The 25,024-nt window shown below is 35.6% G+C and overlaps 1 protein-coding gene across 1 annotated transcript in view; it reads left to right on the top strand.

The window, feature by feature from the left end:
• The window catches only part of WDR19 (WD repeat domain 19), a 44,490-nt gene that overhangs the window by 205 nt on the left and 19,261 nt on the right, over nt 1-25,024 (top strand). The window contains exons 2-21 of the mRNA XM_085322771.1: nt 1,140-1,231; nt 1,469-1,534; nt 4,291-4,416; nt 7,557-7,672; nt 8,260-8,375; nt 9,419-9,499; nt 11,140-11,252; nt 12,517-12,690; nt 13,899-13,969; nt 14,700-14,872; nt 14,963-15,077; nt 15,802-15,908; nt 16,320-16,442; nt 18,218-18,367; nt 18,683-18,830; nt 19,451-19,655; nt 20,217-20,376; nt 22,587-22,697; nt 22,969-23,078; nt 24,611-24,668. Coding sequence (XP_085178897.1) covers nt 1,140-1,231; nt 1,469-1,534; nt 4,291-4,416; nt 7,557-7,672; nt 8,260-8,375; nt 9,419-9,499; nt 11,140-11,252; nt 12,517-12,690; nt 13,899-13,969; nt 14,700-14,872; nt 14,963-15,077; nt 15,802-15,908; nt 16,320-16,442; nt 18,218-18,367; nt 18,683-18,830; nt 19,451-19,655; nt 20,217-20,376; nt 22,587-22,697; nt 22,969-23,078; nt 24,611-24,668 — 2,415 coding nt within the window. The remainder of the gene's footprint in view (nt 1-1,139; nt 1,232-1,468; nt 1,535-4,290; nt 4,417-7,556; nt 7,673-8,259; nt 8,376-9,418; nt 9,500-11,139; nt 11,253-12,516; nt 12,691-13,898; nt 13,970-14,699; nt 14,873-14,962; nt 15,078-15,801; nt 15,909-16,319; nt 16,443-18,217; nt 18,368-18,682; nt 18,831-19,450; nt 19,656-20,216; nt 20,377-22,586; nt 22,698-22,968; nt 23,079-24,610; nt 24,669-25,024) is intronic.

Below are 25,024 nucleotides of genomic sequence, written 5' to 3'. Positions count from 1 at the left end.
GGGAGGGAAGGGGAGGGGAGGGCGGCGCGGCGGGAAAACCCCGGCCGGTGCCCACGCGCCTGGCGCCCCCTAGCGGGGGGGTGGGGGAGGGCGGGCGCTCCGCCCCCGGGCGCGCTGCGCCTCCCGCGGCGGCTGCCCGAGGCGCTGGGTCGGCCGAAGCCGTTACGTGGGGGTTGGGCCCTGGCGTGCTCGCCTTGTCGCTGCCCGAGGCGGTCAGGAGGAGCTGGAGCTTGCCTGCGCTCCGGTGACGTTTTTCTTTATCATTGATTTGTGAAGTGTTTTATTAAAACTGATTCAAAATCGAGCGTCATTGTTGGATGTTATTTGCGTTTGCGAAGTGCAGTGCCCGTTAACTTCGGTATACTTTGCGTAAGTAAAACGCAAAGTGAACGCGAGGATTGACAGAGCTTGTGTGTACCCAGAAGAGGAGATGGGGAACTTTGCCAAAGGCTGAGTAGGCCAGCCCAGGCATTTTGTGTTTATTCAGCGATGTGGGAAGGGGGAAAAAATGTGGGACTATGCAGCTGTGAAACAAATTTGCAGGATTTAGCCCACCCCTATTTCACAGAAAAATCTATCCAAGTGGTGTGAAAGGAAGAGATAGAGTTAAGAAACTTCATTAGTCAGAAGTCAGAATCTTCTTTGAAGGTCAAGTTGCTTTGAGGTCCTGAGTTAAGACCCTACAACTGAGAGAAGACAGGCTAGTTACATACCATTAAAAGAGAGTTGACCTCTGTTTCATTGCCTTTTGTGTTTTGTGCCCTAAGGATGTCTTTTGGTCTTAGATTTTTCCATGAAACCTATTCAGCTACGTATTACGGTCTTTGGACACGAGGGGAGGGTCTCCTGCAATGTCTCAATTCTGTTTTTTGTGACTGTTAGAGGAAAAAATGACAGCTGTGATATTGTTACAGAGGTTCTCAGTGCAAGCACTCAGCACCAGAAACTTCAAATTTTCCTGCACAAACCGAAAGAATTTTTTGTGGAATTTTGGTACTTTAGTACATTATTATCATCCAGAACTCCTTTCCCCCCCACCCCCACAGAACTGATAGTTGTTAACATGCATTAAGTAGATGCAGTATTGTTATATGCTTACAATTTAAAAATGTGTAATTTTCTTCTTTTTTGTCCCCCAGCAAGTATTCACTCTATTAGAAAAAGCTTGGTCTGGTTCCCCTGTGCAGTTTGCTTGGCAGAAAACTTTGGGAAATTTCCTTGCTGTAACAGGGTAAGATCACAAGTATCTATTGCGTGTATCTATACAAATCATTGAGAGTAGAGGGGAGAAAACATTGTTAAACAAATCTTAAAACAATGCAAAATATTTATCAATTCCCTATCAGTGTAAATATATTAAACTCCTGAGCTGCCTTACTGTGATATAAGTTCAATGTGGAAAAAGGTTTATGAACTCATCATTTGCAGATAAAGAAAAGGAATTATTCTATATGCTAATCTTTTTTAGAGGTGATCGCGTTGTGAAAATTTTTGATCGTCATGGTCAGAAGAGAAATGAAATTAACTTACCGGGGTAGGTACTGAAATGAGTTTGAAATGTGTACTTTAAAAATGCTGCTCTTCTGATGAGATGCCTAAACAGTGTGAGAGGTCTGTAGAAAGGGATACAATCTCTGGTTGATATAGCTAGAAAAGAAGACAAGCTTATGAGCATGTATAGAATATGAGACAAGACGTAATCCTGAAACAAAATGTGAATTCCTAATTAGCTATCAGGAATAGTCAGAAAAATACGTCCTCATATCCAAACCATTCCTTATTAATAATAAACTTGATCTAGTTCATTAAAAAGCTAGAAAAAGATATGATGTTAAGAATAAACATAATGAGGTCATATGTAATATATCCACGTTATGTTCATAGTGACTACATTCTCACTGCTGTCCATTTTCTACTAATTTGCGTCATAGCCTTATTGAGGAAAAATATCCTTCTGTTGTTAGTACTTTTGTTGGTGTCACTGGCTTAATGTCTTACTAGCATTTTTAGTTTAGATCAAGTGTGTGCTTTTGAAGTGAATCTCCCTGTTTTTCCTATTTACCATGCTTTGATTCACAATAGAGACTGGTCTTGGAGTATACAAACTGGATTTCTTTCAGATGAAACTAAACTGAAGTTGCACTCCAACTGCTGAAAGACAGTCAGTCCACAGGAAAAAGGCTAGACAATGTCCAAAGTAAAATCCCTTGAAGTGCATACAGTGTGACATCGGGTCCTCACACTATTTTGCTCTGTAAATATACTTTCATTGGGCACCATTATTACCTGGTGTATCAGTGGTGTCATTTATGCACTTCCTGATTTTGTTGGTGTTTTACTTGCCCATAACTTAAGTATTCATGCAAACTTCTGATTTTTTTAAAAAAATTTATCTCAAGCAACCTGATTCATTTTGATTAGGATGAAAACCTCAGTCAATGCGAAGGTGTTGCCTATGAGGGGTCATACTCTTCCCATAGATAGCTTCTTATACACGATAAAATTAATTCTTTCTTCTTTTTAATTCTATTATTTCAATTACATGTTGAAAATTAAGGTTTCTCTTTTTATGCAAGATATGAAACATTAAATTCTATTAAAAAAAACCCCACAAAACAACCTTCCGCTAAAGCTTTAAATCCTAGCTTTCTTTTCCAGTCTAATTTTCATTTCTAGAATCTTACTTATGTATCCCTAAATCACTGGTTAGTTCTCGAAGAACCCTGTAGAAATCCAGTTTGGGAGTTTATGGTATTTGCCACCTTACACTGAACTAACACACCTGATTCTCATTGTCTTTACAAAACCTGCTAGTATCCTACTGATCACTGCATCTTGACACAGATTTTTTTTTTTTTTTTTTTTTTTTTGTTTAGCTGAGTGTCTGTGTGTTAGTTTCTGCTGTCTTTTCACAAGGAAGTTCTCATGAAAAGGACGGTATCAAACTCCTATTCTGGTCGGGTAGCATTCGTAGTGAGGGCTGTTCATGTCAGTGACTAGGAAAATGCTCCCTGTACTTGCATTACGTTGCATCTAACCTAGCTGACCTGCTGGTAGTATCCATGGCCCAGCTCATCCTGTGCTGTATTGCTCATGATAATAAGCATATTGTATATGCTTGTTCTGCCCAATAAAATGCCAAAAGAAAAGAAAAGTCAAATCTGTGAATTCTGTGAAGAGCTTCTGTTGGGGATCCTCCACTGTTACGGGGAGTGGTGCAGATGGTAGAAAGGGGAGTCCTCATAACTACCTATGATGCACAGTTTAAGCAGAAACAAGGATGCTTATATTGAGAATCTCCCACTCAGTCCAAACTTTGCTGCTTTATTTGTTGGTTAACTGTTATGTACACTAGACCTCTTCTTATATAAGAATGGGGTTCAAAATATCAAATGCTGTAATAGTTGATGCTATAAGCATCATCCTATCATTATGTTGATAGAATTTGTTTTATTTAATTCTCATTCTTCTCAGCTTTTTCCCTTTTGTTTGTTGTTGTTCTTTTTATTCCTGCTCTTGATGCTCCCATTGGCTGTTAAGTATTAACAAGAACATTTTAAAAAAACAAGATAGGAGAACTTAAGCTGAAGGCTTACTGAAATTGTTTACAGACATTACAGGTATTACATACTTTTCCATAGGATAGTTTCACAGTTGCTTGACCTAGTGGTTTTCATTTGAATAGGGAGGAGAGTGAAGATAGGTTTTCTAAACTGAAGCTATCAATTTATTTATCTACAAAGGAAAGAGTAGTCTCATATGTCATAAGTTTTTAGTCTACAGTATATGTTGCTGTAAAAATATGTTGTAAACCAGGCTGTTTCCTATTCACTAGAGATTCATGGATATGTCTGCTGTTATGTTCATTCTGGGAACTACTTCTGAGCAGAGGTTTTTCTTGCTTTTGCATATGTTTCTTACCAGGTTCATTATGCTTTTGGAGCTAGGAGAAAATATTCCCAGTACAGAGTGGCCTCTGACAAAATAGAAGCTTACAGAGTTTTTTAGTGTCTCTTGAAAATCTAGACAATAGTATTTCAAATTCTGCAACCTAGATAACAATCCTCTTTTTAGAATGTTCTTTTCAGCCTCTACAGTTTAGATGAGATTTGGGTAAGAATATGGTTCCTCTGAAATATGTTTTCCACATAAATCTACAGTCTATTTGCTTGGGAGGGAAAAGGAATTATAATTACAATACAGGGATTACAATTTTGTACAATTCTGGTTGTTCTTGCATACTTTTAAACATATTTTAACTTAATAGTGAAACTACTTCTTTTCCTTCAGTAACTGTGTTGCCATGGACTGGGATAAGGATGGAGATACTTTAGCAATAATCACAGACAAATCTAGTACTATTTATCTGTGGGATGCCAACACAAACAAAACAAGCCAGCTAGACAGTGGCATGAGGTAAGAAAGTTTTTTTCTTAAAAAAAAAATGTGTATATTTGAAGAGTTAGACCATTATGATCTGCTGTTCATGATGCTATCTTTAAAAACAACCTAAAAGCTGATGCTAATGGAAAATGATACAATATATTTCTTGGTTAAATTGCCATTGGGATATCATACTCGTAGGTTGTAATCTTTGTTTTTTGTCTATGACTAGAGTATATGTTGTGTTTAACCTATAAAATCGTGTAGTCATGCAGCTACTTGAGAAGACTTACTTCATCTTTTACTCTAGAAATTGGGATGAATACTGACACCTGAACCGTGGGCCCATTCACAAGGTGTGAGAGTGATCATATCATCTAACTTTGAAGTGTAGCTTGAGACTTCCAATATAGTGGAGAAACCCAGGAGCAACTTGGGTGCCTTGAGAGTGAAGAGAAGTTTACTGTTTGTCCATTAAGAGTATGAAAAGACTAGACAACTAAGTTAAATATGCAAAACTAGAAAGTATGAGTTAGCATCCTGTCCCATTTCCCATCACTGGTGCCTTCCATGAGGACTTCTCAACTTTAGAACTTCTTTTTTGTATCTTACTTTTTAAAAGGTCGAATTTGTTAACATAGGGATATAGAGCAAAGACTATTTTTCTGCTGGAGTCTTCAAAGGATATATGCTATCAGACTAATGTGCTACAGTTTGTTGCTGAATTATTTGTATGATTTCATTCTTTGGTATGATTTGCTGATTTTTGAGGGGTTTACTGTGGTGGGTTTTTGTCTCTTTTCTAATTGCCAATCATGCCAAAGTCCTGAGTGAGTTTCTCTTTGTTTCCACTTTGTGGGTAGCAGCAAGGATGAGTGAATTTTCTTGGTGACTACACCAGCCAAACTTTATCCAAAGTATTTCACCCAAATAAACAGGAACCTTAAAATAAGAAAGCGAAATGATTTTAGTGATGTTGGGATTTTTTCCTTTTTCCCTTAGATGTATAAGAGGATTGAAATGCTATTCACAAAACAGATGTGATACTCCTATTTGCTTTAGGATTGAAGGAGATATGGAAGGCACAGGTTCAAATCTATCTCTTCTGAATTGGAAAATGGACTTCAGTTTCCTGAGGCTTACTTAACAATTAAGCATTGGGTTAACAAATAAGCTTGGGTTAATATTTAAATTGTTGCTTCTTTGAATCTGTTATGCCAAACTGTTCCACTCTACATAAACAATCGTGCCATGGTTGTTAGGATACTTGCCTGAGCAGAGAAACAGCTAATTGGGTACGCTGTTATTTTGTTTTTTTGTGAGTTGAGCCAAATTCTCCTTCTGATTTTATCCTTTAATTTTTTTTTTTGTAGGACTCTTGAGTTTTTTTCCTTTTGTTTTTTGTTTTTTTCCAGATTCAGGTTAAAACTCCATGTCTGGAATATAGAAATATTCCATGTTTGCATTTGCACTTTGTGAACTCCATTTGGAATATTGGATATTTGATTATGGAATATTTTCGTATTTTACAGCTTTGTACCATATATATGTGTACATTGAAACTGAATTTAAGCTGTATTTAAAATAACTTTTTTACAAGTCCTACTGCTCTTAGAGAAGAAAAAGTACAGTTACTTCACACAAACTGCACAGTGGCTTAAATTATGTATGATTTAGTGATGTTATTTTTTGAAGATTATTAAAATGGCAAGTCATGTTAGAAAACATTCGAATCTAGCCAATGGTTGTACATACAACAAGAAATTCAAAATAGTTAACATCTTTCTGCCATCTAATTAATTTTATGTAGCATCAAATAGGCATCCTCAGAATGTTTAGATATCTCTAGATTACTCATTCTTAATCATTCCATTTTTGTCACTACCTAATAGCAATATGCCTCTTTAGTGCAGAAGTTATTATAATGGGCATTGTTTATAGTCTTCTGCTCTGCTGGAATACATCAGCTTTAGCCTTAAAATACTACATGTTTTTTTATATATAGGTTTTATAAGTAGGTGTGTTTTTCTTTTTGGATAGGTCAGATTTAAACCATAGCCTTTTGTAGAATCATAGCAATTTATGAAGATATATATACACATTATGTTGCATAAAGAAATAGACAGTATTAAACCTCCTTTTCATGTGTAAACAAGTATTTTGGGGGAAGAGTACTTTATCAGTTTGCAAGCACAGAAGAGCACAGAAGGTACGTACCAAAATGGATTGTGCTCTTACTGCAGTTCCTTTGTGATCTGTCTTTATAATACCTGAGGCAAATTGTTTATAGTAGGCAGCTTTGCTGGGAGGGTTTATACACAAATTAATTGAAGTGCCTAGTGCTGCTTTTGTCACAGTGCTATTGCTTAAGCAGTATAAGCATTAAGACATAAACTGTGTGGGAAGCAGACTTTCTTGTATCTCCTCTTTTCAAAATTAAAGAAAGCACAGACAAAATCCTCAATGTGCAAACCAAATGTTGGAAGTCATTTCACATGTTAATTAATGCCCAAAATTTGATTTGATTTGCTATTGTATGCTTACAGAAAGGGTTAAAAAGATGTGAGAGATGTTGATGGAAATAACTATGCACTGGAGAAAGTTCTGATTAAAATTCTTCTGCTTAGGAGGCTTTTTTAAAATGTAACGTATAGTGTTATTCAATGTACCCTCAAATGTAGACCAAATTTGTCCTTACTTTATCTGAAACGTCAAGTGAAAATTGCTCTTTCTAAGCTCTCATATTACATCTTCTAATTCCGTGACAAATTAGTCAATTTAATAACTTCGAATTGGTTGAATTCATAGAATTATTTAAATACAAAGAGCAATTCAGAAAGGTAACTGAAAAATATCTTTTACCTACATTATCAGTTTTTTTTTAAGAACAGTGTCGTCAGCCAAATTACACTTGGTTATATGTTTGTGTCAAAGGCACTTGATTTTTTTGGACACATTTCCATTTCTACAAGTCTTATTACATTAACTTGTTGCTTTCGCTGTTATGTGCATACTTAAATAATTAAGATACTTGTTGATACCATTTACTTAGTTGAAAAATTCTGCTTAATCTGTGGTGTCATAAAACTTCAAACAAATATGCAGGAATATTTTGTGTATAAGCACATGAAAGCAATCTATATGATACAAAGTAAGAATTTTCTTTATTTTAGGGATGCAATGTCTGTCTTATTATGGTCTCGCGTTGGAACTTTACTTGCTGTTGGAACAACTAAGGGAAATTTGCTTATATATAACCGTCAGACTTCTCGCAAGATTCCTGTTCTTGGTATGCATTATATTGAAATTAAGCTTTCACATTTGTAACAGAGTAAAATTTTGCTAATACACTTAGATATCTTTTTGTTTTGTGTGTGAATATGCAACTCAAAATGTGCTCATATTCCACTTGCTACTTTTGTTGTCTTTGCTATATTTTTACGGTTATAATTAAAAAAAAAAAAAAGGCATACCTGATGTTGCCTCATGAGACACTTGTGTTATCTTTTCTGCTTTACCCTTTCCAAAGTGTGTGTATATGGTTGTTGTTGTTACTAAGTTACCTTTTTCTATGGCTTAGAGTACCTCTGGGTGGAAAAAAATAAGGCTGTAACATAGTCTCCAGACATCTGATGCAACAAAAGGGCAGACCCCTGGCTGTGCAGTTTTTATAAAGTGAGAAAGACTTTCATCTGGGAGTAGAAGGATGAAAAGTTTAAAATAAAGATTTTACAATAGAGTTTGATTTAACTGCTCTGGTAGGTCATTTCACATTATGAAAATCTGTGTTTGAGCAGCCAAGCAGACCGTATTTCCATCCTGTATTTTTTGTATTTGTGTTCATTTATGTCCTATAGGTTTGTTTCTTTTTTTTAGGTAAGCACAGTAAGCGGATTACTTGTGGTTGCTGGAGTACTGAGAACCTTTTGGCCCTAGGAGGCGAAGACAAAATGATTACTATAAGCAATCAGGAAGGGGATACTATAAGACAGGTAGTATTCATAAACCCCACTTGATTGCAAGATATGCATACTTTTCTCAACCTTGATCCTGCCCTGTATCCATTACAACAAGGTCTTAGGAATGTAATTGTATGGTTGACTTTCTCAGGTCCAGCACAGGGCAGCTGTCCCATAACTGTTTATAAGGTCTTCAGGCAATACTTACGGTGTTGGTTTTGCTTTACATGGGTTAAACAACAAGTCTTGCTTCTGATGTTTGAGGATTTCTCATAGGCTGGACCTCCAGTGCATTTCTTCCAAGTACACAAGATTCTCTAATTAAGCATTCTGTTTGCTTACATACATCACAGTCCTTCCAAGAAAAGACAGTTGTGGTATAACGTAGCAATGAGTGTATTTGACTTCTTGAATTTTAATGAACAATGGTTCACTCAAGGTTTTCAAAGGAAAATATGAAATCTTTCGTAATTCATTTCATATACTTCCATTTTTATGTGTAAAGATATCCCTATATTGTAGAGGAAGAAAGAAAAAAAATGTAGTATTTGTCTGTGTTTTAAAATAGCTAGCTTAGATACTAGAAACTGCCAAGGCAGCAAAGACCTGAAGAAAGCTAGTTTACAAGATTTTGTAATCTTGTATTGACTAAGTAGCTTGTGTTACTGCAGCTAGATTACTATCACTACCCAAAACAGGTAAAATACACCCATATTATGCTGCTTTGAAAATATTTAACTTATTTGCCTCGTTCTCAGTCCTCTCTGTTTGTTTTACATTCTTTTTGGAATGACCTTGTTTATTTTTACTGCTTTAGTTAATACTATCTGTATAATACCACCTTGCAAGCTTTCTTCCTCATCATTTCCTTCTCTATTTGAACTTGTATTTCTAACTGTTTTGTAGGTATTTCTTCAAGTGTATTCCAATATAACATGTCATTATGATCTGAACTGAGGTCATATTTCTATCCATCCTAATGCTAAAATGTCCAGGGCAGCAGTAATAGAATCAGTTTAGCATCAGCATTTGCTACAGTAAATATTGATTTCCCAATCTGCACTTATTTCTTTCAGACTTCAGTGAGCTCTGATCCCAGTGATATGCAGTTCTCAGTTATGAAGACTGATGAAAGAATATCAACCAGGGAAAGCACAGTAAGCAGTCAATACAAAATACTGCAAAGCGAGTTGATGTCATATTTCAGGGTTTCTGGCAATCTCTGTGGGCTAGGAAGTAATTTTTTTTTCCTCCTTCACTTAAAATTTGCTGTTGAAGATTTTTTCAAAACTTTCTTTTGAATTATAGCCATACCCCCTTTATCCGAGGATGCGTTCATGAAAAGTGCGATAGTTATCAATACGGTGGATAATTGAACAATTTTGCTATAACTGTTAGTGTAATAGTTGGAGTTGTGTGCAGGGACTTAAACAAATACACACAGCATAAATACACAACAGTATAAGCACGGGACAGATGGAGAGGAAAGAGCAGGATCATCAAAATGCAGAGATGCTAGCTTTCAGAGGCTGATTCCAGCAGTCAGTTTTTAAAACAGATCACCACTCTGAAAGATTTCATCTTGTGCAAACCTCAGCATCTACAAGACTAAATGCCTGATGTAACCCTTCTAGTACAAGCATTCTACTACATGGCTACATTTTCATTGTCTTCAGTCATTCTTCCCAAATGAATCAAGGTCCATCAGATCAGTCAGTGGTGAAGCACAGAAAAGTGGGATAATGACAACAGTTAGCAGAAAACGTTATTAAATGATCAGCAATGGAACATCAAAGCGAGAGATAGAAAAACCATGGATAGCAGAGTGTTACTGTATTAGAATTTGGCCTTATGTATAAACTAAGTATGGGCAGCAAAATTAAATTCTCATATACTCAGGATTAGATCTTTACAGTATAGGGATCACAAAGGAATTCCTCCGTATCACATTGACAAAGATCTGTTTTTTGCCTGTCTGTATGGAGTGAAATGTTTTCTACTTTCCAGGGAAATTTTAGTTAACAGACATTTTGAAAATGCAGGATCTGAGATGGAGGGTGGGAACAAAAGGTAGTATAAAACCCTTCAAATATTTTTGACAAAGACAAAACAAGTTCCTTCTCTGTGCTTTTTCTGAGTGTTTTACTTTTGCCTTACAATACTACACATTTTGGTAACAAAATGAATACAAAAAAAAACCCCAAAGCTGAACCTTTCTTCTACTCTGAAGTCCAACTTGTCTATGGATTTCCTCAAATAGAATGCACTCACCTAGACTGATCACCAGCCATAAATATCGCATATTTAATACATACTGAAATGGGTGTTTCTTCTTTTAGAATTGCCTTCATATCTACATAGTGGGAGCAAGTTACTTGAGGTATCAATATTGTGGTAGTGTTCCCTTCCATCTTACAGGAGAAGTTCTGTGGATCAAAAAATGTGTCATAGTTCAAGTAAGCATAGTCCAGTTTACAGCTTACAGGATAACTCCGTATGGTCTGTTGTCTTTTCTTCAGAGGAAATGGTGGCAAATTTGATGCTTCCATGGGGGAAAGCGCTGAATTTGAAATCTGTGTTCTACTGGGCTTGCACTTAGATCTGTGAACTGCTGGCTTATGAGGAGAGTATCCTGAAACTCCCTTCCACTGTTGAGAAAGATCCAGAATTCAAATCCATGTGATTCTTAAGAATTATTGAAAATGCTAAATCTCATCTTTTAGGTGATTTTATAGGGTCTTATTTTAAAATGATACTGTTCTTACTGAGTTTATTTTTCCTTTTCATTCATTGGCAGGTAAGTGTTGTGGTCGGCAAGAAGACTCTCTTTCTTTTTAATTTGAATGATCCTGATAACCCAATTGATCTGAAATTTCAGCAGCCATATGGCAATATTGTAACATACAGATGGTGAGCAGAACTTTCTTATGCAACATTCTAATGTTAACAAGCTGAAAGTTTTCCCAGTAGTTCTGATAAATGCTAGAAATAAAAGAATCCCTTGCTCATAGTGGAATTTTCTTGGCTATACTGCAGCCTTTTAAATAATTTTTTTCCAAGCACAAAGGAGTCTACATTTTGTAGTTGCTTTACTTAACAATACAATGGCTAAAAAAAGCAGTATTGTCAAAATGTAATTGATGTTGGTGTACTCAGGCTTATAACAATAATACTGTTGCTATCCTGGCAGTAGGTAAAATCGAAGGCTTTACGGAGTGGGTTTTTTTGGATGAGAAATTGATGAAAAAAGTAACTGAAAGAGTGGGGTGGATTTTTTTTGAGTAGTTTGTTAGTTTACAAAGCTGTGTGAAGTTCTCTTAGCCTCCCTACAACATAATCCAATTGATAATTTCCTTTGAAGAAATCCCAAGCTACATGTTCCAGCTGTACCTGAAAAGTAGTTGTTTGTTTCTCTGTCTTTGAATTGTGTCCTTTAATGCCTGTTCAGTCAACAGGAAGTTGATATTCATCCCTCATGCTGAAACTCTGTAACAAAACCTGTAGCTGTATGTTTATTAACTTAGGGCCACATAGCTAGGAATACCTGGACTGTTTTTCTTGCAGTGATTTTTTTTTAACTATGTAGATGAGATATCTGTTTGAATTCATCTTTACAGCGTGCTACTATTTCTATCTTACCTCTTTATTTCTACTTGACTTTCTGAAAAGTAAAGAAACTATCTAATCATAAATATAGTTGTAGATTTGGTAATTTCACTGTGTTTGCACAGAAATGCCTTAAGGGCAGCATGTCTGCCATTATTTTTTCACATAGCTTTGATAAGACCAAATCAGCGAGAACCTTGAAATAGAAGTTTTCATCTTTTGGTGTGCTTATTCTAAAAATATCAGAAGTCTTTCTCCTAGCATTACTACCATGTATTTTCCTTGATGAAAGCAGAGTGGCATTATAGAATCTCGAAAAGAGAGCAAGGAAGACTTACGAGAGAACATCAGGTTGGAAAGCCTTGTATGGCAAACTCATATTTGTTGGTTGTTTTTCCCCTAATCTTTATTATACTGTATTGTACTATATTGTATATATACATTCCTATAATTTGATTATCTTTCCCATTAGAGAAGGGAGTCATTGACAGTTACTGCGATAGTCTGAGAAAAAAACATTTTATTTAGATCTCTTTTCTGAATTGCTTTTTTGTTGTTGTTGCAACAGGTATGGTGATGGCTACATTATGATTGGTTTCTCACGAGGGTGTTTTGTAGTTATTTCTACACATATTCGTGAGATAGGTCAAGAAATCTTTCAAGCTCATAATCATAAGGATAATCTAAGCAGCATTGCTATATCACAATCATTAAACAAAGCTGCATCTTGTGGAGATAATTGGTGAGTGACAGTTTTATAAATAAAGAATGGTATTCATCTTATGTAACTTTAGCTGGTCAGCATTAAAACTAGACTTCAAAGCTCCGATAGAAGTCATTAAAGTGATATGAGATGAATTGCTTTCTGGAATCCCTCTCTACCTAAAGTTAGAAGAAGCTAATTTTGCCCCAGATTTCTGAATTGTAATGTGTTAAAATTAAACTGTAATATTTATAGATGATTTCTTTCGATACTTTATTTTTGCATGAGTTACTTAGTACTGCAAAAGTGTCAGACTTTAGCATGATCTGCAAATTGGACATAGGCATCTTCTTAGCAGTAAGAGAACTATTCATTTAAAGCTATACAGAGTATGTTAAAAACGCTAATATCCTCCTTATGATTTAGTGAAAAATATAAACTGCTAAGCCATTACGGAAGAAATAATTACAGAAACCAGAGTGCTTTCAAAATATGTTGTTTGTAGTATAGTATACTATATAGTATAGTGTAGAATATAAGTCCTATAGCTCCTCTGCTATTTCCTCTGATATCTAAATTCTTTGGTAAGGAAGGAGCTGAGTGATGGTTGGAGTCAGATCATTCTGTCTGTCCTCAGTTCTGTGTGTGTGTGTGACCTTAGCAGACCACTTTTGTGTGACACTTTCTCATTGAGAGTGGTATACTTACAAACAGAACGTGGTACAGCTTCAAGCTCTTCAGTTACCAATCAATATTATTTAAGCAGATTGTTTAGCATTTATTGAGTAATACAGCAGCATGAGAAATATCTCAATCTGTCCATTTTTATGCAAAGCAGATTGTAAGCTAGTTTTTTTGGTTCATGCTTCAGGTAGTGTTAGTCCCTCAGAGTTGCCTATGTAACCCAACCTGTATCATAACAGCTAAAAAAGAGAAGAATAGTATTATTATTAAGTATTGAAGAGAATATTACTATACGTTGCCTCAGGCCTTTGGAATTGGAAGAGTCCTGCCTTTTCCTTAAATTAAGTTCTGTGAAAGAATCTTGTACTTTTTAGTGATAATGTATTTAGAATGATGGATAACAATCAGTGGGTGTGTATGTTGCTCCTTAGGAAATGGAAACCATTTTACATTCCTGCTGTAATGTGTTGCTTCATTAGTCTGTCTTGATTGGGTTGGTTTTTTTCCAGTTCATGATGACTGAGATTTGTTTTATTGAGAATGACTATTTGTTTTGGTTTTAGCATTAAAATCCATGATCTGTCAGACCTGAGAGAAATGTATGCTATAATAAACTTGGATGATGAAAATAAAGGTATGTTAATAATCTCCATAAGGATAGACATTTTTGCAAATTAGGGAAAACAGAATTTTGAGTCATTTGGTTTAAGCAAGTAAAGTACTTGAAAATACTGTTGTTGAAAAACTGTGTAAATATAGATTTTATCATAAATTCCTTCTTTCCCAACCCATAGGCATTACGAGGTGACCCACAGCAAGGTGGGAGAACAGTTACTTTTAACAAGCTTTTTTTATCTGTACAAAGTATGAAGAAATACAGCACTCAGAATATTTGATTGGTTACTAAGATAATATACTTAACTGGTTTCTGCTTTTTTCCATGTTTTTTCAAGTGGGTGGAATTTTTTGTGCTTTTTTGTGTCTGTTTTGCTAAGGGATAGTACTTAATCTGTTCTCATCATGATACATAGGGTTCATGCCTGTGGCTTCCAGAACAATATTGTGAGACTATTTTGGGGTAATGAGTTGTAATTGTTGTTATCTCCTGTTTTAATATCTATAATTATTTCAGTTATTGTCAACTCTTCACTCTTAGACAACTGCTAAATTAGTAAGTTATAGTTTTAGTTTCAGAGGTAACAGTTAATTTCAAAATGATGATTAACTAGTTAGGTGTGAATACCTGAATATATATATTCCAGCTTGTGAATTCCTGCTGTTCTCATATTTTAAAGCAAAAAAGATTATTCCTGGTTTCAGTAATCAAAGAAAGGAATTTTTGCAAAAGCTTTTAAATGTTTTAGGTGTAGATCAGCTGGCTTGGACAGATGATGGACAGTTGTTGGCAGTATCTACAAGAAGAGGATCACTCCATGTTTTCTTGACAAAGCTTCCAGTCCTCGGAGATGCTTGCAGTACACGGATTGCATACCTCACTTCTCTTCTTGAAGTTACTGTAGCCAATCATGTGGAAAGAGTATGATAATCTGTTCCTTTTAATCTTCATTTAGCTATAAGTAAAACAAGTAATAGTAGTGCATTAAAATTGATACGATTTTTCTTACAGGAGCTACCAGTCACGGTCTCTGTTGAAGTAGAGCCCAGTTTTGTTGCTATTGGTGTTTATCATTTGGCCGTAGGAATGAACAATCGGGCTTGGTTTTATGCACTTGGAGAGAAAAGTAAGCATAATTTAAATCTCTTATTTTAAACTGCTACATCACTGTGTGTCTTATTTTATGATATTAATATTGCGTTTAGCAGCTTTGAACATTTTATGTTGTACAATAACAGCTTGAATTGCCATATCGTCCTATTAGGACTGGACAAAGATTTTCACAGGCTGAAGCAGTTATGAAAAGGCATTGTAAATAATTTAAAACAAAACTTCAAGTTCAAGATATTAGTAATGAGGTGTAGAATATGTCCTTGAGGTTTTTATCAAATCATGTTAACCAATGAAGGACTTCTTGGCTTTTGAGAAATTATTTGACCATGTCTTTAAATACTTACTGTGGCAGAGTAGCTAAGGACTACACCATCAATAAGATTAAATTCTCAGTTCCACAGATGTCCATGTACTTTGCAAGGGGTAAGGTAAAATTGCTTATGTGGTATTCAGATATTAGGTAGTGGATGCCTTTCTAACCAGCATCTTTTTCAATAAAATAGATTAATCATTGCTATAAGAACACTAGTCACAGCTGCATAGGAAGAGAGTTTCTGTTGTACTTTCTAATCAGTTGTCTGATTGCTATCAAGAAAGCCTCTTTACATGTGACTTGTCCCCTCTCTGTTCAATTGTGAGTTCTTCACATCTAGTTACTCAACTGCAAATTCAGATTATGATAAATGAAGACCTATACAACATATTTATACCTTTTCTTTTCTCTTTAAACTCTGTAGGTGTAAAAAAGCTCAAAGATGTGGAGTACCTGGGGACAGTAGCAAGTATACATCTTAATTCTGATTATGCTGCCGCCCTCTTTGAGGGTAAAGTCCAGTTGCATATGGTAAGGATGCTTGGTTTTGAGCACTGGATTAATTGAGTCTGCCTAAGCTGAATTAGTTACAGAAATTGAAAAAAAGAAAGTGGAGTGCTCTTCAAATAATGGAGATAAAAATAAAAAAAATCTGTAGACATTTTTTGCTACCTAATAAGATATAAAACTGAATTTTTGAAGATTTTAGAAATATAATCTGAGTCTGGAACAGAGGAGGAGAAAGTGTTTTCTTGTGAACTGTTTAACAAGTTTTATTTTAAATGTTTCTGTGAGAACTTGGCAGAAGCTGATAGTGGGATTTTAAGTGATGCACATGAAAGGTGGTTCTCATCTCATTTTCTTACAGCTTGATACAGGCAAAATTCTGATATCTCATTTTAATAATGGAGTTTTCCAGTTCATTCTCATCTTTATATTTAGATAGAAAGTGAATGTTTGGATGCTCAGGAGGAACGAGAGACTCGACTCTTCCCAGCAGATGATGATAAATGTCGAATTTTGTGCCATGCTTTAACTGGCGATTTCCTCATATATGGTACAGATGTGAGTATTATTTCCATTTTTAATGATCTTTTTAGATGGAATATGTCTTTATCTGAATTGCTTGGATTGTTATTCATTATATTATTAGCATAAAATTTGTGATTCTGAGAAATTTAGTGTGGATTGTTTTCTGCGCAAGAATGTTATACAAACACAGACAAAATTGCATCCAGCTTCCTTGACTATTGCGTTTATATGAGATGCATTAGCAAGAAGATTAAATCTGGCTTTTAGTAATGCTTGTTGCAGAACACAGATCTTAACAGCAATGCAATTATATTGCACTAGTGAGAGGTTTAGCAATCAAAATGTTTTCCAGATGAGAGAGAAAAAGGATAGCACTTGCCTTGAAAATATGTTAAAGTGATGATGTGATAGATGGGGATGAAAAGGTAATGAGGTAGGCAAGTGTTAAAGGTTGAATGGAGGTCTTGACTTGTTGAAGCCACAAAGACGGGAATTAGGAGGCCACTGAATAAGGATATGAGCATTTTTGTGGATTCTTCAGGGGATTTTCCTATGTGTAAGCATAGTTTCTTTTTTCTTCTTTTTTTTATGTTTCCTAGCGCTGGGTTTACAGGGTAATTTATCACTGTAGTATTGGCTCTTTGTGACACAGGGTGATGTATTGACCTTACAGAGGAAAAGTAGAATTGCCATATCTGATGTTATCACTGGTTTAATAACACTAGTGGTTTTGCAGTATTTTAAGGCTTCTCTACCTCCTCTTTTGCCTTTTTACTTAAATTGGTACTGATAAATTTAAAATACTAAATTCACAGTTGATAAATTTGGTGTATGCAAGTTTTATAATTGACTTCAAAAGCCTTCATTTACTTTCAGTGTTGTTCTTTGTACAAAACCAGTTTAAAAATAGCATTATCACAAATCAGTTGATCACCTTTTTACTGTGAAGTAGGTACATCTGTGCTTAAGAGTGTATCATTCTTCATTGGAGGCAGATTTTTGCACTCTACTTGAAAGTTAAGCTTCTCTTGTGAAAGAAGCAAATATTCTTCCTAGTTATAGAATGACATGGGAAATACAGCTTTTCTACACAAAGCACTGCAAGAAAAGTGACTAGTCCTCTCCTTCCTTCTCTGAAATTCTCTCATGGTTACATTTTGCTTGAAAAACGGTCATGTAATAGCACCTGAAAGTTTCATCTCAGGTTCACCCACCTTACTTGAAGTTTGTAATTCTGATACTTAGTTTGGCATAATTTCCTGTGTATCTGTGGAGAAAGAGGCACTTCCAGTAGGTAATTCAGATCTTGGCAGAAGATATTAAGAGTTTTAGTGTTTAACTGTGCTCTTAACTTAGGGTGCCTAAAGCTTACTTGGATGTATTTGGACTTTTGGGTCTTCAGTCTGTTTCTGGTTTTTGTGATCATACGTAGAGACAGTGACAACTTGTGCTAAGCACAGAAGTAAGAAATAAAAAAGTCTATTACTCTCTTCTGCTACAGTGGATTAAGAGATATTCTTGTCTTTCTAGTGGAGAGGGCAGGAAGTGAGGTTGTCTTTAAAAAACAAAAAACTAAGCAAAAAAACAAACGACTCCTCCCACACACACCACTTCCTCTCCTTTTCGTGTCCTGCCAAGACCAGCTGACAATGAGGAAAGAAGCAAAAAAAACCCTGAAAATATTTTTCTTTAAACACTCTTCATGCTCAGCACTCTTAAGATAGAAGAAACTACAACTAATTAGTTATCTGCTTGATACTTATTTGTTAATGTTATTTCTGTTATAACTTTTCTGTTATTCTCATTAGACTGGAGTTATTCATTATTTCTACATTGAAGACTGGCAGTATGTGAATGAATATCGACATCCTGTCAGTGTGAGAAAAGTTTTTCCAGATCCTAATGGAACCAAATTGGTTTTCATAGATGACAAAAGTGATGGCTTCATCTATTGTCCAGTAAGTTAGTTTGGGATTCTTATGGCATTACAAACAGTTTTTTTTAACCACATAATGCTTTTAATAGAGAATTGAAAAACTTGTCGCTTAAACATGTATACTGAAAGAAGAAATTGCTAAGGAGGCCTAATGATAATGTAAGGAAATAAAGTCATGTTAGGTCATAGCAATTTCATAATATTAAATTTCTGAGCAGTAATTCTCAGAGATTAATCTGATCATGTATTCAAATACTAATATGTTAGCTTTTCAGTTGCACTGTTTGTCCCTATACCTTTTTATATCGTAGTAATTTTACTTTTGCATTATTTGTAGGTTAATGATAGAATATATGAGATTCCAAATTTTTCACCAACTATTAAAGGAATCCTATGGGAAAACTGGCCAATGGATAAGGGTGTTTTTGCTGCTTATGATGATGATAAAGTGTACACTTATGTCTTTCATAAAGATGCCATTCAAGGTACCATAAATACTTGAAAAATCTTATTTGCTGTTTAGTTGAGAAAGCAAAACATGTTCTGTTTTTGCGTTTGTATTAAAAATTTTCATAATTCCATATGAAAATAAGTAGTGTTGCAAAAGCTTTGAAGTATAACTGATTAATAGAGAAATAGTTTCTGTATATGTTTTTCTGTAAAGCTCCAGCAAGGCATCTCAGCCTTAACTCCACAAGTTTCTTGCTATTATAATATTTGATCTCAAAGCTACATGTTGTACTTTAATTGTATGTTGAAGTGTTCATGAGGAAATACTAGGATAAAGATGACAACACTTATTCACTTATACTGTTAACCAGAATTTTAATCATAGCAATTTCCATGTTGATGACAGAAAAACATTGACAAATTAATCTACAAACATTTTGAAAATAATCATAATAATTCAGATTTATGTTGGGGGCGGTTACTACTTTAAAAAATATATACATATAACAGTATGTGGTGACTCAAAATTCGAGCCCTTAAATTAATGGCCAGCAAGTTTACATTATTTTGCTTGTGACTGTTTATTAAATATTTGCCAAGTAGGGTTGTTTTTTCTTTAATAATGTCTTCTTTTCACCCTAATCTTTGAATCTAGGATCCAAGATTATTTTGGCAGGAGGCACAGAAGTCCCCTTTTCCCATAAACCTTTGCTGTTGTATAATGGAGAATTAACTTGTCAGACTCAGAGTGGGAAAACAAACAATATCTATCTTAGTACTCACAGTTTCCTTGGCAATTTGAAAGACTTCGGACGTAATGAGTTGACACAAATGCTTACTCAGACTTTAATGTTGAAAAGGTACATCTGCTTTTTAATTATATTGTGTAAATTGTTTTCTTCTGTGCAATACAGCATATCCTGGTGATCTAAAAATATCATGCTGAATATTGATAAATTAGATTGATCCATCAGTCCCTGTAGCTTTCAGACAAAGAAAGTGACCCAGTGCTAGTTCATTTGTTTTTCCACTGTCAAGTAAAAGCTAAAACAACTTTTTTTAAAAAAAAAATTATTCTAAGTTTTATGACAGTGGCTCTTTCAAAACTGATTGAAGGCAAATCTTGCCCACTGCCTTTCCACTGCAGTGAAACAAAGCAAAATAAGTAAAATGAAAAGAAGTCTAGAGTAGGGAAAGCAGATGGTTTCCTGAAGAAGAGTGGTAGAAGCAGCTGAAAAAGCACTGTAAGTTATGCTTTTTTATTTCTCCTTTCTTCCTGATGTGTCTATCTCTTCATGGCTTAGAAAACAATGATTCTTAAGTTTTCCCTACCCTAGGATTAGGAAGAAAATGCGTTAAGGAGGAGTATATTGGGGGCAAGTAATGTTTGTTTTGTTTAGTTTTGTTTTTACATTACGTAGGTTTTCTGATGCTTGGGAGGTGTGCAAACTTCTGAATGACCAGGCTGGTTGGAATGAGTTGGCCAGAGCTTGCTTACATCACATGGAGGTAGACTTTGCAATACATGTTTATCGAACATTTGGTAATGCTGGGATGGTGATGTCACTAGAGCAAATAAAGGTAAAATATAAAAGTAACAAAGTTTCTTCTAAATAGGAAATACTATGGTTTAATTCTTCTTAAAGAATTGCTGAATTCTTATTGTTGTGGGGGTTTTCTTCATTTGTTTGTTTTTAATTTGAAGGTAAATTATTTTCAAAGGAGTTAATAATTACAGAGGAGAAGGTGTCCAACCTGCACAATTCTTGCTTGGTTTTCTCTCAAAGTGGTTTCAGTACTCTCCTGGAATGCAGGAACTAACTTTAGACCCATTTTTCTACTTCCTTAATAATAATTATCACTTGCTAGTCAGTGATTGTGAAATAAAGTTAGTAAATGCTCAGATTGAGGTGCTTTTGAGGATGCCCAGTGCTAAATATGGACATCTAGAGAATTTTTACACCAACTAGAAAAATGCTTGATGAGGTTTTGATACTTCCTCAGTTAGGTGGTTAAGGGAAGGTTATTGCTGGCTGAATTTAGATGCCAAGGCTTGAGTTCTAGTTTTGATAAAATACAGGTAATGTTTAGAGTAGCTCAAACAGCCCACTCTAATTGGCCCTGTTTTGAGCAGGGAGGGGTTGGACTAGATGATCTCCAGAGATTCCTTCCAGCTTCACTATTCTGGGATTCTGCAATACCTCTAAAAGGTGCTGTCCAGTCAGCAAGCAGTATGTAGGCATGAGGCTCACTATTACAGTTGCTTTCAAGGGTACTCTCAAGGCAGCTGCTGCAGTTTCTTTCAGGTATGCAGCATATTTTGACTTGTTCATTCATCATTCTGGATGAGTTTATGTAGCTGCTTGATGACTGAAATTTACTTTTCATGTTTGTGTAAGTACTCTTGCAGTCCATGTATCTGTACTGCTCAGAGTGTGCTCTGTCTGCTGGCTTTTTTAAACCTTGAATGAGAGAAGATTGAGAGGGAAACTGAGTTGAAGTTGCAGGGTTCTTTACTTAAAAGAGCCACGAAAGTCTTAGTTCTAGGAATCTGAAGCTTTGATGATGATGATGATTTCTAAGTTGGGCTACTCAACCCTTCTAGCTTTGGAACTTGTGAAAGCTCCCATGGCCAAATTGATCAGCAATCCTTCTCCTAAATAGATTCATGCCTCCTTCACCTTTTCCACTTGTACCTAGTAAAGTCAAAAACTTTCAACATCATTGGGAAGATTTGTCTGATGAGTGAAGCTTATCCATTGACATTGACTAAGTTATTTCCAGTACTAGTTCACCTTGTAAAAGTGAAGGCAAAGTATAGCAAGTCTGTGTCATCTTCACTTTTGACAACAGTTAGACTTGAAGACCTTTGAGGTTTATTGGCAGTGCTCTGACAGTCTTCATTCCTACACCTGCTGAATAAGGTTGCCTACTACACCTTCTTCCTGTTTTTGATGCCTTCAAGTTTTCAAAGTTAGCATTGAGTATCACTGTCATCATGGCTTGGAGGAAAAAAATCTGTCTGCTGCTGTACTCCTTGCTGTGTCATCTTTGACACCAGGAACCCTTCCATACTGCATTTACTTCTGTAGCTTGCCAAGAATGAAGACGGCCCTTCTCTCCAGAAATAAGCTCATCAGAGGATGAAGATACTTTATGTCAGGGAGATAAAACAGAGAAGTCATTGTTGCAACTGAAGCAATAATTCTCCAGGCCCAATGGGATATTGAAGCCCTGATCTATATTCTCAGATTTTTCATGATTATGGCCTTTTTGGGATGGTACTTTGTGTCCGTGTTCTATTGCCCTACTACCTAGACACAGCGTGAATGGCAGCGTGTTTTAGGAAGCAGATACACCCTTGTGAGCTGTCTGAGATGTTTCCCCCATCCAAAGAGGTCATTTCGTGACAGATCAGTTCTAGGTGAACAATCTTTTGATACCACAGATATTGGTCTCTCATTTGGAGCCTCTTTTTTCTTTGTAACTTTTGAGAAAATACTTAAGATTAAATGTTTAGCATTACATTTTTAAAAAAACAGATGTAATAATACATCCAAAAATGTACATGAAATAGTACTATAAGAATATTGTTCTGCAAATTACTTAGATTTTAGACAGTCGTAGTGGTAATAGCTTTGAAAGTGAGTTTATTTTATCATTTGTAGAATATAATATGCATACTTTTGATTTGCAGGGTTTTGTTTTACTCTGCATACCAGACTACATTACTGGCAACATTTTTTTTTGTTTGTTTGAACTACCTTAGTGCCTCTTATGTCTTTTCACAGGGAATAGAAGACCACAACCTTTTAGCAGGGCATCTTGCCATGTTTACTAGTGATTTCAATCTGGCTCAGGATTTATATCTTGCATCCACCTGTCCTATTGCAGCACTTGAGGTATTCATTTAAGATGTCTAGCATTTTTTTTTTTGCTGTCTTTTTCTGCATCTCAATGCTGGATTATCAATTAATTTCTGGTAATTCTGCTCTTTGGTGGTTTTGTTCTTGCCATTCTGTGAATGAGAACATTTCTTTTAGGATGAATATATCTCTCAGATTGCCTGAATCCTTCTAGAATACTAGCTTTCTAATTATATTTAGAATAATGTAAAATTCATATTATAATTTGATACTCGGATCAGAAAATGGTACTGTTCTTTATTAATAGATGCGAAGAGACTTGCAGCACTGGGATAGTGCACTTCAGCTGGCTAAGCGTTTGGCCCCAGACCAAATCCCGTTCATATCAAAGGAATACGCAATGCAGCTTGACTTCACGTAAGTTCCCCTGTAAGGCTGCAGTATAAGATTGTGAAACTAATGCTCACGCTAATTAAGAAAACATAGAACTGAGATAGCTTATCCGATTGCATTGCTGAGGATGAGTTCTATGAGGTCTTGCAGTTATACTACCAGGAAGAGTAGTTTTGTATGAATACTTTCACGATAGAGAAATACATTAGCAAATAATAGTTACACTTGATTAATTCAGGTGTATCTGTGTTTTTTTAAATGATGGGTCCGTGATATAATTATACAATCTGCTAAATAAATGTTTTGCTGCAGGCAAGTGTTTGTTTGGAAAACAGAAGAAATTAATGCCACTTAACATTTTTTCCACTGGAAGAAAGCCTTGCATTTAAAACTTTTTCCTATCTTTTCCATGACACCCACGAGCCTTCATTTTCTTCATAGTTTAGTTAGAGGAGTGTCAGATTTCGAGGCTTCCAGTACTTGAAAGCAAGAAAATATTCACCATTTGCCATGATTTTAAAGGCTACTTTATAGCTAATTTTGCAGAGAGGAAACCTATCCTGTTTACCATCTAAACCAAGAGGAAAATTCTATACATTAACAGAGATTTTGGGCAACTTCTTCCATGTCTCACCAGTTGCCCTAGCACTGAGGGAAGACAGTTGTTGGTTGCAGAAGGGAGGGAGTTGAGGGAATTGATGCAAGGTGATCATCTGTAACTTGAGTTCTGAATTTACTTAAGAAAAAAAAAGACCTCATTTTTATATTGCAAAACTCATTAATCGCATTAGAAGGTTGGTTTATTTTCCAGCAAAAGATGTGGAAGTAGAGATGAAATTACTGAGGAGTACTGTGTACATAGATTTGTGCACATAGGTATTACCATAGAATCGATAAGGTTGGAAGGGACCTCTGGAGATCATCTAGTCCAAGCCCCCTGCTCAAGCAGGGTCGCCTAGAGCATGTTAGACAAGGTTGCATCCAGGCAGGCCTTGAGTATCTCCAGAGAAGGAGACTCCACAACCTCTCTGGGCAACCTGGTCCAGTGCTCTGTCACTCTCCCAGTGAAGAAATTCCCCCTCACGTACAGGCAGAACTTCCTGTGCTTCAGTTTCTGCCCATTGCCTCTTGTCCTTATGCATGGGACAACTGAAAAGAGTTTGTCCCCATCCCCTTGACACGCTCCCTTCAGGTACTTATACACATTGGTAAGATCTCTTTTATCTATTATGCACATAGATAGGCTCTTTGCTTGTCTTTCAGTTTTTTTTTTCTTTTTTTTTTCTTTTTTTTTTTTTTTTTTTTACTGGTCTCAGTATAAAGGAACTGAAGAGAGATGGACTGTCCCTTTTACTAATAGGTTGATAAAGTGCATGGAAAATGCCCTAATGTACTATGTAACTGCCTGTCTTATTTTTGCATCAGATCCTTGGATGGAGTGTTTATGGATAAAGCAAGACAGATATAAGCATAATCTGTCTGAAAGAACAAGAGATACAATAACTATCTCTTCCTATTAAAAATATTCTTCCATATAATGTATGATTTTCTTTTAGGGGTGATTATGTGAATGCTTTGGCACATTATGAAAAGGGAATCACTGGAGACAATAAGGTAATGCCTTTTTAGTGATAATAACAGATGCACTCTCATCCTGCACATAGAGTTATCTTGTTTCAGGTTTACTTAAATTCATTTTTTTTTATTTGACTGTAAATCTGTATGACTATTACTTTTGGGATAGTAGTCTTAAATGCACTTATTTTTAATGTACAGAATGATACTTTTTCTAGCTATAAAGCAGCATTGCCATTGTGTTAACATGACATAATTCAAATTAAGTGTTTATAGTTTGAGCAACTTCATAATATAATTTTGAATAGTGGCTGCAGTTAGACCAGAATTTTTAGACAATGGACAAACAAGTCCATTTTATTTTTTTGTTAACTTGTTTCAGTGCTTGGTTATGA

Source organism: Rhea americana, unplaced genomic scaffold, assembly GCF_003343005.1.
Source record: "Rhea americana isolate MKP2758 unplaced genomic scaffold, rheAme1 scaffold_8, whole genome shotgun sequence".
Classification (NCBI taxonomy): domain Eukaryota; kingdom Metazoa; phylum Chordata; class Aves; order Rheiformes; family Rheidae; genus Rhea; species Rhea americana.
This window is presented reverse-complemented; position numbering and strand designations above follow the sequence as displayed.